Source organism: Halichoerus grypus, chromosome 1 (genome assembly GCF_964656455.1).
Source record: "Halichoerus grypus chromosome 1, mHalGry1.hap1.1, whole genome shotgun sequence".
Lineage (NCBI taxonomy): Eukaryota > Metazoa > Chordata > Mammalia > Carnivora > Phocidae > Halichoerus > Halichoerus grypus.
Window position 1 is genome coordinate 64,229,058 of NC_135712.1, and position 13,368 is coordinate 64,242,425.

The 13,368-nt window shown below is 39.0% G+C and overlaps 1 protein-coding gene across 3 annotated transcripts in view; it reads left to right on the plus strand.

Moving 5' to 3' along the window:
• Positions 1-13,368, plus strand: part of CFAP91 (cilia and flagella associated protein 91) — a 95,822-nt gene that overhangs the window by 44,083 nt on the left and 38,371 nt on the right. For 2 of the 3 annotated variants that reach the window (XM_036111761.2, XM_036111765.2), the window contains 3 exons: positions 5,940-6,117; positions 9,847-10,004; positions 12,360-12,542. In XM_036111761.2, coding sequence (XP_035967654.1) covers positions 5,940-6,117; positions 9,847-10,004; positions 12,360-12,542 — 519 coding nt within the window. The remainder of the gene's footprint in view (positions 1-5,939; positions 6,118-9,846; positions 10,005-12,359; positions 12,543-13,368) is intronic. The other variant, XM_078066408.1, reaches the window with a different exon arrangement.

A 13,368-nucleotide genomic window follows, 5' to 3' on the forward strand; every position in this document is an offset into this window, starting at 1 on the left:
GACCCTGGAATTTCAGGGGTGTTTCCTGTGTGTGTTGTGTGTGCCCTACTGTTGTGGCTGAGTTGTGTTTGCCTTCAGTCTAGTCATTCTGCAAAGGCTGTCTGCCTGTTGTGGTCAGGGTTTGGTCCCTGTGTTGTAATTTTGCCAGTCTGGGATTGCCTTGAGCTTGAGTTGAGTCAGATCAAGGGTTTGCCAGAGCTTCAGTAGCACCGAACAGCAAGGTGTTCTCCCTGTGTTGTCCCCTTAAGATACTTTTGTTGGTGGGTGGGACCAGCAGTCAGTCCAGAAATCTGCCCCCAGCCCATTGCTGTGTGTGGTTGGACTGGTGTGTGTGGTTATCTTCCCCTCTCCCTGGGGCAGGAATTGCTTGGAGTCGTGGTGGCCCCTTTTTGGGCTGCTTGCACAATGCCATCCTTGGATGGACTCCTGCCACAGGAGACATGGGATCAGAGTGAGTAGTGTCAGCAAGGTCTGTCAGTATGTAGGGAGGTGACCTGCAACTGCCTGGGACAACTCTGCTGAGGCCAGCTTGGTTGGAGAGGGCAGATCTGCAGAAGACTGTGGGGCAGGGCATGCTGTTAGAAAGGTTGGTGGGGATATTCCTGCTGTGCTGGTTCTGGCAGGTGTCCATGTATCTACACTGGAGGGTGGGGGCGGGAAATGGCTCCTGCCAGCTCCTTTGTTCCTAGAGAAGTCTCCCGAAGATCCTTGCCCCTCCAGCACAAACTCTGAGATAGTAAAATAAATCCCCCTCTTGTATACCCCTGGTGTTTTTCAAATTTCTCCTTCTAAGTTGAATCTCAGTGGGGCTGTTTGTTGTGCTGTCTCTTTAAGGGTGGGGGCTCAGTTTCCTCTCAGCCTCCACTCTCCCAGAGCTGAGCCCACTGATTTTTTTTTAAGTTCTGGGTGCTAAGCCTCATTGATTTTAAGAGATTGCAAAGCCAGGCCCCTCTGCCTTTCAAAGCCAAATGTTATGGAGATTCCTTTTTCAGGTGCCTGTCCCCTGTGCCTGGGGTGCTTGGTATGGGTTCTGTTCCTCTTTGCACTCACTGAATTCTTCCCTTTTGTGGACAGTCCTGCAGGTCCATTTAGCTCCCACCATGTCTTTGCCCTCCTCAGGGTGGTCTCTTTTCAACATATTGGTGTGGAGAGTCTCTTCTGCCAGTCTTTGGTTTTTTTCTGGTTATTTACACTGATAGGGATATATCTAGTTGCATCTGTGGGATGAGGTGAGCCTAGGATGTTCCTACTCTGCCATCTCCCCACAAGTCCTTGCTCTAGGAAGTGCTCCTAGCATTTAGCACATGAGGTGGGGTTTGGGAGGTAGGCTGGCATGGATACTAAATATCCTGTCCTGCATTCAGCAGTCCTATACAAGAAATAATTGTTTGCTCAGTATGGCAGTGTTATCACTTTGGTTGAGAAATGCTGACTCAGTGCAGTAAGAGAAAAAATTTGAGGTATGAGGATTAGAAATAAGAAGCAAAACTATATTTGCAGACAATTTATTCATTTAGAAAATCAAATGAAATTACAAATTATCAGAACTAAGAACCTGAGTTCAAGATGGGTGATTGTGGAAATGGCATGCAAAGATCAGTAGCTTTCCTATATGAGCAATATATGATTAGAAATATTTGAAAATATCATATTACTTTTTTTTAAGATTTTATTTATTCATTTGTCAGAGAGAGAGAGAGACAGAGAGAGAGAGAGAGAGTACAAGCAGGGGGAATGGCAGGCAGAGGGAGAAGCAGGCTCCCTGCTGAGCAAGGAGCACAATGCAGGACCTGATCCCAGGACCCTGGGATCATGACCTGAGCCAAAGGCAGACATTTAACCGACTGAACCACCCAGGTGTCCCTGAAAATATCATATTCTTAAAGCAACAAATAACCTAAGAAAGTCACTTAAAAACATGTGCACAGAATTATGGAGAAAAATATAAAGTGTTCCTTAAGCATGTGAACAAAGATTTGATAAAAAGAGAAGCATATGGGAGGCCTGGGTGGCTCAGTCGGTTAAGCGTCTGCCTTAGGCTCGGGTCATGATCTCAGGTTCCTGGGATCGAACTCTACATTGGGCTTCTTGCTCAGCGGGGAGTCTGTTTTTCTCTCTCTCTCTCATCTGCCCCTCCTCCCTGCTCATTCTCTCTGTCTCTCTCAAATAAATAAAATCTTAAAAAAAAGAGAGAGAGAGAGAAGCATACCATGTTTATAAATGGGAAGACTCCTGCTTGAATAGATATTATTTCTCCCCTAAACATTTTATACCTTCAAGCAATTCTAATCCAAATCCCTATTCCCAGTATAACCGTGTCTATGTAAATCAGTATCTTTCCTCTTCTCTTCCCAGAAATCACACAAAAGCAACAAGCACAAAACAACTCCCACAAATTACACTTTCAGTGAAACTAAAAAAAAAAAAAATCTGTGAACTACTACTAAGTATTTGTTAGGACTACAAAAAGCAACTGAGATTAGGCAGAAACAATGTGGGAGGAAGTAAGGAAGCATGGGCTATGGGAGAGCATCAGGGGAATCTCAGAAGGCTTGAGCAAAATTATACTTCTGGGAGGCAAGTTTGGCAATATCCAGAAAAATTTAAAGTGATTATATTTTATGATCTAGCTGCTAGACTTTAGATCCTTCTAAGGATGCTAGAGAAATTCGCATATGGCATAATGAGACCAGTACAAGGATGTTTGTTGCAGCATTACTATGTGTAATCAAAAAATTGAAGCAATCTAAAACATCAATTTTTAGAAGATAGCTTAAATTGTGTTAGAGTCCTACAATGGAAGAATGAAATTAGATCTCTGCGTATCAGTGTGACTAGTGTCCCCAAAACAAACTTGAGTAAAAAAGCAAGTTGCAGAATACTTATAGTAAAATCTCATGTATGTAAAAATCAAAGACAATGTTATATTTTTACTTATGTATAGTTCATTTTTTCCCAGCTTTATTGAGATATAATAGACATACTATGTAAGTTTAAGGCATACCATGTGATGATTTTATATACATATATTTTGCAAAATGATTACCACAATAATATTAGTTAACACACCCATCACCTCACATAGTACCATTTTTTTGGTATGTGTGGTGAGAACATTTAAGATCTACTCTCTTGTCAACTTTCAAGTACACAATACAGTATTGTTAACTATAGTCATTATGCTGTATATTAGATATCCAGAACTTATTCATCATATAACTGAAAATTTGTACCCTTTGACCACTTTCACCCATTTCTCCCACCCCTTGCCCCTGGCAACCATCAGTCTACTCTCTGTTTCTATGAATTCAGCTTTTTTAGATTCCAGACATACGTGAGATCATACAGTATTTGTCTTTTTGTCTGACTTATTTTACTTAGCATAATGCCCTCAAGTTTCATTCATGTTGTCACAAATGGCAGGATTTCCTTTTTGTATGGCTGAATTTTATATATTTTATATTGCATATAAAATAAAATTTATCATATATTATATTCAATATATGTCAATTATATTTAATATGTTATATAGGAATTATATACATTTATATCATTTTTTTTATACATTCATGTGTTGATGAACACTTAAGTTGTTTCCATGTCTTAGCTACTGTAAATAATGCTGCAGTGAACATGGGGGGTACAGATATCTCTTTGAGATAGTAATTTCATATCCTTCAGATATATTCCCAGAAGTGGAGTTGCTGAATCATATGGTACCTCTATTTTTAATTTTTTGAGGAACCTCCATACTATTTTTCATAGTGGCTGTAGCAATTACATTCCTGCGAACAGTGTACTAGAGTTCCCTTTTCTCTATATCTTTGTCAGCATTTGTAATCTCTTGTCTTTTTGAAAACACGTATCCTAACAGGTGTGAAGTAATATCTCATTGTGTTTTTCTTTTGTAGTTCTCTGATAATTAGTGATGTTGGGTACCTTCCATGTACCTGCTGGCCATTTGTATATCTTCTTTGGAGAAATGTCTATTCAGGTCCTTTGTCCATTTTTTAATTGCATTATTTTGGTTTTTGCTATTGATTTGTAGGAGTTCCTAATATATTTAGGATATTAACCCCTTATCAGATGTATGGTTTGAAAATATTTTCTTCCATTCCATAGGTTGCCATTTCATTTTGTTGCTCATTTCTTTTGCTGTGCAGAAGCTTTTTAGTTTGATGTCCCATTTGATTTATTTTTGCTTTGTTGTTTGTGCTTTTGGTGCCATATACAAAAAATCATTGCCAAAACCAATATCAAGAAGATTTTCCCCTATGTTTTCTTCTAGGAGTTTTACATTTAAGTATTTAATCCATTTCAAGTTAATTTTTGTGATTGGTGTAGGTTAGGGATTCAGTTTCATTCTTCTACATGCCAATATCCAATTTTTCTAGCCCCACTTATTGAAGAAAGTGTGTTTCCCATTGAGTTTTCTTGGCTCCCTTGTCAAATATTAGTTGATGATATTTGGGTTTATTTCTGGGCTCTTGATTCTGTTTCATTGGTCTATGTTTTTGTTTTTATGTCAATACTATTTTGTTTTGATGACTGTAGCTTTGTAATATAGTTTGAAACCAGGAAGTGTGATGCCTTCAGCTTTGTTCTTCTTTCTCAAGTCGCTTTGGCTCTTTGGGTTTTTTTTTTATGGTGCCATATGAATTTTACAATTGTTTTTTCTATTTCTGTAAAAAATGTCATTGAGATCTTACTAGAGATTGTGTTGAATCTGTGGATGACCTTGTGTAGTATGTATATTTTAACAAACTAATTCTTCCAATCCATGAACATGGGATATTTTTCCATTTACTTTTGTCATCTTCAATTTCTTTCATCAGTATTTTATAGTTTTTAGTGTATAGATCTTTTACCTCCTTGGTTAAATTTATTCCTATTATTATTTTAAGATTTTATTTATTTATTTGAGAGAGAGAGAGAGAGTACGAGCCGGGTGGGGAGGGGTAGAAGGAGAGGGAGAAGCAGACTCTCCACTGAGTAAGGAGCCCAAGGAGGGGCTCGATCCCAGAACCCTGGGATCATGACCTGAGCCAAAGGCAGATGCTTAACTGACTGAGCCATCCAGGTGCCCCCCTATTTTATTATTTTTGATTCAATTATAAATGGGATTATTTTCTTCGTTTTTTAGGTAGTTCATTGTTAATATATAAAAATGCAACTGATTTTTGTATGTTGATTTTATATCCTGCAACTTTATTGAATTCATTTGTTAGTTCTAACCATTTTTGATAGTCTTTATAGTTTTCTATATATAAGATCATGTTATCTGCAAACAGAAACCATTTTACCTCTTCCTTTTCAATTTGGTTGACTTTTATTTCTTCTTTGCCTGATTGCTCTGGGTAGGACTTCTAGTACTATGTTGAATAGGAGTGATAAGAGTAGGCTCTTGTTTTGTTCCTGATCTTAGAGGAAAAGCTTTCAGCCTCACTGTTGAGTATGATGTTAGCTGTGGGCTTGTCTATATAGTTCATTTTTGTTTCATTTCTCTAATAGAGAGGGAGTATAGAGTAGTAATAAGACCACAAGTGTCAGATTGCAATGTTCAAATCCTGATTTCTACCACTTACCAGCTGTGACCTTCTGTAAGTTACTTTGATATTTCCTTGCATTTCAAAATATTGATTTGTCTAATATAGGACATTCCAAGGTATGATTATTCAGTAGTCACGTGATATTCTTCAAATACTGTCTAGCATCTTATGTGCAACTAAAATGTCTTCTGGCTGAATAACTAACAAGAGATAGTACAGGGCACAGATAACAAGCTGTGAGGCACATCAGGAGGATGTTTGCTAATATCATTTCGTCTTGTCATAACCCTTGAAGTTCAAGAGGACAGGAACTGAAAGGGAATAAATTAAATACTGAAAGGTACATGAGTTTGTCCATATGTTTCTAAAGTGCTTTGCTTCATCATCCAGGTCGAGGGCTCCCAGCAGGACAAGCTGAGGTTGAGATGATAGAACGTGCCCGGGAGAAGCGTGCTTGGGAAGCCACTCTTCCCTGTCTGAGTGACACCTCCCAGTTTGAGAAGAGGAGGAGGATGATGAATGCGATGGAGAGGAAGGAGTGGGCCTTCAGAGAGCAGGAGATTGAAAAGTAAGTTCTAGATTACCCAGACAGCTGCACCTGTGCTGGTGGAGTAATGTAAATACTTTTTATCTGTAAAGCATTTTCCCAAATGTATGGGTTTAAAAGCAACCTTCTACCTATAGAGATAGAAAGTTGGGTTTCTGGTTCTTTTGGGAATAATAGCTCTATAATTTTCTCTCTAACAATATAAAAATGTATAATGCCCTCTTTGTGTGTAAAGTTAAGCATGGAACCCAGATTTGAAGAATTCCTCAAAACATCTGTGATTCTTCTCTTCCCTTTTCTCTTTAGAGAAATTCTAGACTATCATAGAATCCCACTGAAATGCCTTTTTTTTTTTAAGATTTTTAAAATTTATTTGACAGAGAGAGCAAGCACAAGCAGAGGGAACTGCAGAGGGAGAGGGAGAAGTAGGCTCCCCGCTGAGCAGGGAGCCTGATGTGGGGCTTGATCCCAGGACTCTGGGATCATGACCTGAGCTAAAGGCAGACGCTTAACTGACTAAGCTACCCAGGCACCCCTGAAATGTCTTTCTTTTTAAATTTTAAACTATAGTTCATTAACATACACTGCAATATTTGTTTCAAGATTAGAATTTAGTGGTTCATCACTTATATAGAATACCCAGTGCTCATCACAACAAGTGTCCTCCTTAATCCCCATCACCCATCTAGCCCATCCCCTTCCCACCTCCCTGCATCAACCCTCAGTTTGTTCTCCATTGGTAAGAGTCTCTTATGGTTTGCTTCCCTCTCTCCTTTTTCTTCCCCTTTCCATATGTTCATCTGTTTTGTTTCTTAAAATCTTCATATGAGTGAAATAATATGGTATTTGCCTTTCTCTGACTGACTTATTTCACTCAACATAATATACTCTAGCTCCATCCACTTTGTTACAAATGGCAACATTTCATTATTTTTTCATGGCTGAGTAATATTCCTGTGTGTGTGTGTGTGTGTGTGTGTGTGTGTGTGTATGTATGCCATATCTTCTTTATCCATTCATCAGTCTTTCAAACTGACCCTTTCTGTTCATTCCCAGTGCCACTCTGCCTGGGCCTAGGCCCTCTTCATATCCATCAGCCTCCTAGCTAATCCTCTTATTCCTCCCGGTGTTGGATTCACAGTCAGGACACCTTGGGTTCTAGCTACAGCTAATGGGGCATTTTCTATTTAAAAGACAAATTGTGGAATTCCTCAATTAAGAGATGAGCTCACGGTGCATAAATAACAATATGCTGAGGTACTTCTGGTTTTCAATCATTTAACTAATGTATTTTCAGTAATGAGGCTGTCCTTGGAATGTGTGGAAAGGATGAAAACCTCAAAATTACAACTCCCTAGCAATAAAGAAAGGAGAGGGGCGCCTGGGTGGCTCAGTCGTTGGGCGTCTGCCTTCGGCTCAGGTCATGATCCCAGGGTCCTGTGATCGAGACCCACATTGGGCTCCCTGCTCAGCAGGAAGCCTGCTTCTCCCTCTCCCACTTCCCCTGCTTCTGTTCCCTTTCTCGCTGTGTCTCTCTCTGTCAAATAAATAAAATCTTAAAAAAAAAAGGAAGGAAGGAAGGGAACTTGATGAGGTTGTCCTTTGTCCTAGGCTGAGCTGAGGCACTTCACTGCTCATCGCAATGCCACCACAGCCCCTGACAGTGTGCTTACACAAAAGAAATTTAAGAACCAAGACAGTTAGAGACTCAGCGTGGTTCTGAATTCAAAATATGTTTATCTTTTTACAACACCTTCTATTAACCCTGAATCCAGACTGTGTGATGTTTTGGTAAAAGCTTGCAATTAAAGAATGCAAAGTAGGTATCGGGTGCCCAATCCCGTCTGTAGAAAATTAAATTTATTGCTGCAATTTGGAGAGATATATTCTTATCAGAAGGGCATTAAAAACATTTAAAATGTTTCTGGCTCGTTCTGTTTGGGGTGGGTGGAGATTTGGGAAAATTATTGTGAGAAGGTAGCCTCTGAGCTGGGTGTTGAAGGGTTAGTAAGAAGCCATCAGGTAGATAATATTAGTGATGATGATGATGATATTCACAGAGCATGTTAAGTTGCAGAGTGCTTACTATGTGTTGGAGCCATGTTCCAAGCCACTAGTTCTCAAATTGTGGTCCACAAACCAGCAGCATCAGCATTACCTGGGAATTTGTTAGAAATCCAGATTTTCGGGCACCATCCCAGATCTACTGAGTCAGGTGGACGACTCCAGATTATCTGATGCATGCTCAACTGTTGTACCATGTTGTATACATTAACTCATCTAATGCTCACGACAACCTTATGGGATAGATACGATTATGTCCATTTTATGACTGAAGGAATTGAGGTAAGTGATGAATTTGAGAATGAACCTAGGATTTCTAAGTCCAGAGAGAAAGGTGACTATTGGTTTGTGGCTTATTTTGAAAAACACCTGTTTCTCCATATTCACTTTTCACTACTTCCCCACCCTCCCCGGTATGTTTGCTTTGAGAAGCTCCACCAGTATGACATGTTAGCTCTGTCTCTAGTCCTTTGAGTTGAACTTTCCTCTGCTGAAGCCTCACGTTTCCCTTGTCTATGTGGCAAATCTCAATCCTTGTTTATCCTCAAGACTACAGAGTTAATGGCTCCTGTAAAGAAGCCCTCCCCACCTTCCTGGATCCACTGGGAATAGTGCTAGACATAGATGCTCTGTCATTTCTTCTCCCACAGTCTTCATTCTTCTGGGCTGGTATTTATCTCCTTATAAAATGCTAGTTGATATGCCTGCTCCAATAGAACAGTGCTTCTTGAGAGAAGGTGTTTTATCTTGTTCATCATTGTTTGTTTCCTGCCTGGCATTTGGTGAGCACTTAATAAATATTTGACAAATAAGTAGCTGAATAAATTACTCTATGAATTTTTAAGGAAGATTAAAATGTTCAAATGTCTATTTTAGGAAGGAAAATCTTGACAGCTGTGTGGAGCAAGATTGGAAGGAGAGACTAGATTAGCAACTAGAGTCCAAGTTAGGAGAGGGATGATAAAAACATGAGCTAGGGAATGGATGCAAGAAGTGTTTTAGAGGAGGAATTGTTAGGGGAGGGAAGAAGATGTAAGAAAGGGTAGATTTCTGGGGGAACAAAATGAGTGGGGTTTTTTCTTGAAGTTGTCAAGGGATACCTGGAGATTCAAGTAGACAGGAATTCTGGTTCAGAAATACCTGGGCCGGAGGTACGGGTTTTGAAGTCATGTGTACATTGTTGTATACACACGAGCAAGGTAGCTAGGTCTAGGAGAACAAGCTAAAGGTAAGCGGAAGGGAAACGAAGATTGATTGGATGTCTGTATGCGCCAGACACTGGCATTTTCACATTTATTCCTTAAAATATCATGCTGCCTCATTTTCTCTTCACTCATATTACTTAACTCCCCAGCGCATACCTGTGGGCCTGGAACCGTGCACAAACATCTTGTTGTTCATTTAGGCCCATCTGCCTGGAGAGCCCTTTTATTTACCTGGCATACTCTTCTTTGCCTTTCAGAAATATGCACATACATATTCCTTTTATAGAGAGACTCACTATTGAGTTGCCTCCCCCAAACACCCAATCCACTGGTCACACTTTTGCCAGAGCAGTCTTTTTAAGTACGTGAATATGATACCAGCCCAAAAAGAGGATCCTGTTTATGGCAGGTGTTTCCCTTCTCTCTAGTAGAACACTCTGGGATACCAAATAGGTCTTTATGTTTGGTGATTTATTTAAAGACTGCAGGAGATTCGCCTGGAAATTCTAAAAAAGCTGCTGAAAAAGCGTGATGAGAATCAGAACGAAGTGAACATGAAGCACCTGAATGCCCGATGGTGTCAATTGCAGGAAGCAAAGGAGGCAAAATTGGCACGGATTCAGCACACACATGTATCAGGTAATGGTGTAATATGAACAGTGAAGAGAATGGGAGGGTTGGCTTTGCTTTGAATCTTTGATCAAACCTGATTTAGATATAATTCTCTTGAGTCCTAGTGTTATTAAATAAGTAAAGGAGATGAATTATTTCTCAAAAGTAGAAGAGTGGAAGAAAATTCCTCACTAAGAAAGCCAAGTAATGATGTTCTAACAGGTAGTCAAGTTATTGACATTATTGTGATTATTGTGATATTATTGTGTATGTTTGTGTGGGGGGTGGGGTAAGTGTAAGGGGTTGGGCTTCCCATATTCATTGGTTGAAGTCCTGGATGGAAAGCCCTATTTCTCAACCTTTTTTTTTTTTTATTATTGCTCTTAAATGAGACATTTAGACATCTTTTCTCCTGCTCACCCTCTTCCATGAAATTTTAATACCATGGATATACTGTTTATCTGTTTATGTACTCTATCTGTACACATAAAAAGAGCAGTCAGTGGATGATTAGGAATGACTATATAAAATTTTTGAATTAAAATTAAAAAAGGGCATCTGCATGGCTCAGTTGGTTAAGTGTCTGACTCTTGATTTCGGCTCAGGTCATGATCTCAGGGTCATGAGATCAAGCCCCATGTTGGGCTCCTCAGTGGGTGTGGAGCCTACTTAGGCTTCTCTCTCACCCTCTCCCTCTGCCCCTTGCCGCCCCCCACCTCTCCCTCTCAAAAAAAAAAATAAATAAATAAAAATAAATAAAAATTAAATTAAAAACTTTTAACTTATTAGTATTTAACTTTATAGTTTTATTTGCTTAGTAACTTTTAATGTAATTTACTTATAAAATTGTAATGTATCAATTATATGTGCAAATTAGCAATTTCTATGCATATTAGAATAATCACAATATTTAAAAAAATCAAATTTGTTATTTTTCTAGCAAAAGTAGAACAATTATAAAACTTCCTTAAAATTATTATCAGTGAACTTTTAACATTTTCTTGATGCGAGAAAATAACTTTTAACTAGATGCTAGGTATGCCTAGATCTTTAGATATTGTCAACAATTTCTTTTCAATACTTCACAATACTAATGATGGGTTGACTAGCTTGCTTATTTTATTTTATTTTTATTTTATTTTATTATTATTACTTTTTTTTATTAATTCCTCCTGTCCCTCTCTCCAGCCCTCTGGGATCGGTCGCCTTCCAAATAAACTACCTGACACATGCCTTTGTCTCAGGCTCTGCCTTTGGGGGAACGAGGCTAAGACAGACCTCAAATGTCACTTCCTTAGGGAGGCCTTCAAGACCCCCCCCCCAATAAGTCGGGTGCCTGTTATCTGCTTTCACTTTTTTGCCCCTGAACGTTTTTGTGTGTGAGAAAATAACTTTTAACTAGCTGTGAGATATGCAGTTAGATATTGTCAACATTTTTTTCATTTCCATACTTGATATAACTAATGATGAGCTGACTAACTTTTGTAGCTAACAAACTGAGGGTTGCTAGAGGGGAGGGGATTAAAGGAGGGCACCTGAGGTAATGAGCACTGGGTGTTATATGCAACTGATGAATCACTAAATTTTACCTCTGAAACTAATAAAAAAAAGATAAATAACAAAATTAAATAAAAATAAAACTATTTTTATTTAATTCCAAAACCCCAAGTCACACACAAAAGCATGGAGAATCAAACATAAATGCCCACAAGGCAGCTGTGGTGCATGCAGCCGCCTCTTACGATAAGACCTTGCCATCCCACAGTATGATTTTCACCCATTGAGAGTGCACAGCATGGAGCCCTCGAACGGGGTGGATCTGTGATAGGACTGAAAGAAAAGGAGCAGGCGGAGGTAGGAAGCATGACTCCTTAGAGTGCACAGCTGAGCCTTTTCCCTCTGTCGGCCGAACAGTTCTGAAAGCTCTAAGCTGGGATACATTATGTTTTATTCTGTTGTTAGCCAAGATGGAAAGAGATTATTGAAGAACCTGTAGTCTTCCCTCCCTTGCAATTATTTTCCTAGGAGAAAATAATTCTCCAAATCTCCACTGACCATGTCTTTTTTGGTTACTTTGAGTTTCTTTCATTAGCTTGACAAACTTCCTGAATACCCTTTCTTGCCTCAGAGCTTGGAATGCACTTATAAAAGATTTTTGATGAGTACCAACTGAGGATGCTAATTGACTCAGCTTCTGTCACTCCCACTTGTCTCATGATGCTCTGGGCCACACAGATGACAGACCTGGCTGCAGTGAGTGGTCATCATGAAATTCATTCAGTTCAGTAGCTTCCCTGTGAATAAAAGTAGAACTGGTTTATTATTATGCATTTATTCAGAACAATACTTTGAAGATAGTCACAGAGGTATGTTTTATTCTAGCAATCAGAAAACTTGTGGGAAAGGGAAAGAATATAGAAGGGAAGCTGGAGAGAAGGAATATCATCAGGGATTATTGTGATTATGCATCACAGGTCTATGGACCTCTGTCTCGTCTTGGTCGTTTCCCTGACAACAATTCAGAGGACTTTGTGGTAAAAAACCACTATCTCAACACCTATGAAGGTAAGCAATTTACATAATTACAAGTCCAGAATAAGAGGAGTATTGAAGTACTAGAAGGGAAGTATTAGATTAAAGGCTAAACAGCAAATAATATTTTCAAGAAATAGCAATGAACACATTTAATGTTATTAATACGAGTTCATACAAATCAATAAAAACTCCTAAGACCCAAGTAAATAAATGGATATACTGGGGCACCTGGGTGGCTCAGTTGGTTAAGCTGCTGCCTTCGGCCCAGGTCATGATCCCAGGGTCCTGGGATCAAGCCCCGCATTGGGCTCCTCGCACAGCAGGGAGCCTGCTTCTCCCTCTCCTCCCCACTCGTGCTCTCTCTCGCTGTCTCTGTCTCTTACTCTCTCTCTCAAATAAATAAATAAAATCTTAAAAAAATAAGTAAATGGATATACTGTATAACAATATAGCAGTGTTTAGCTACTAAACCTTTAAACATGTTCAGTGTCACTAATAATTTCTCATTTCACAAAAATGAAACGAATAAACTTTTATACCAGGTTTACAAAGTAAACAAGGAATATATCATGAAATCAGTCTTTAAGAAGAAGTGCTAGAAAACTAGTGGGCAAGAAAATGGATAACTAGGGGATAAATTTATGGATTCATGGATTCATGGCCAAGATGATGAATTGATGGTCACAATGTTGAACTTGTAGCTCTGGCTGATCATCTCCAGAGCACAGTATGATAAATTGGTGTATATCCACTACAGAATGGTGGTCCCATGTATCATATGATCACCAATTTTCTGTTGGTTATTATCATAGAACTTATTACTTTTCTGTAGGGAAATATTTAATTAGAATGCATT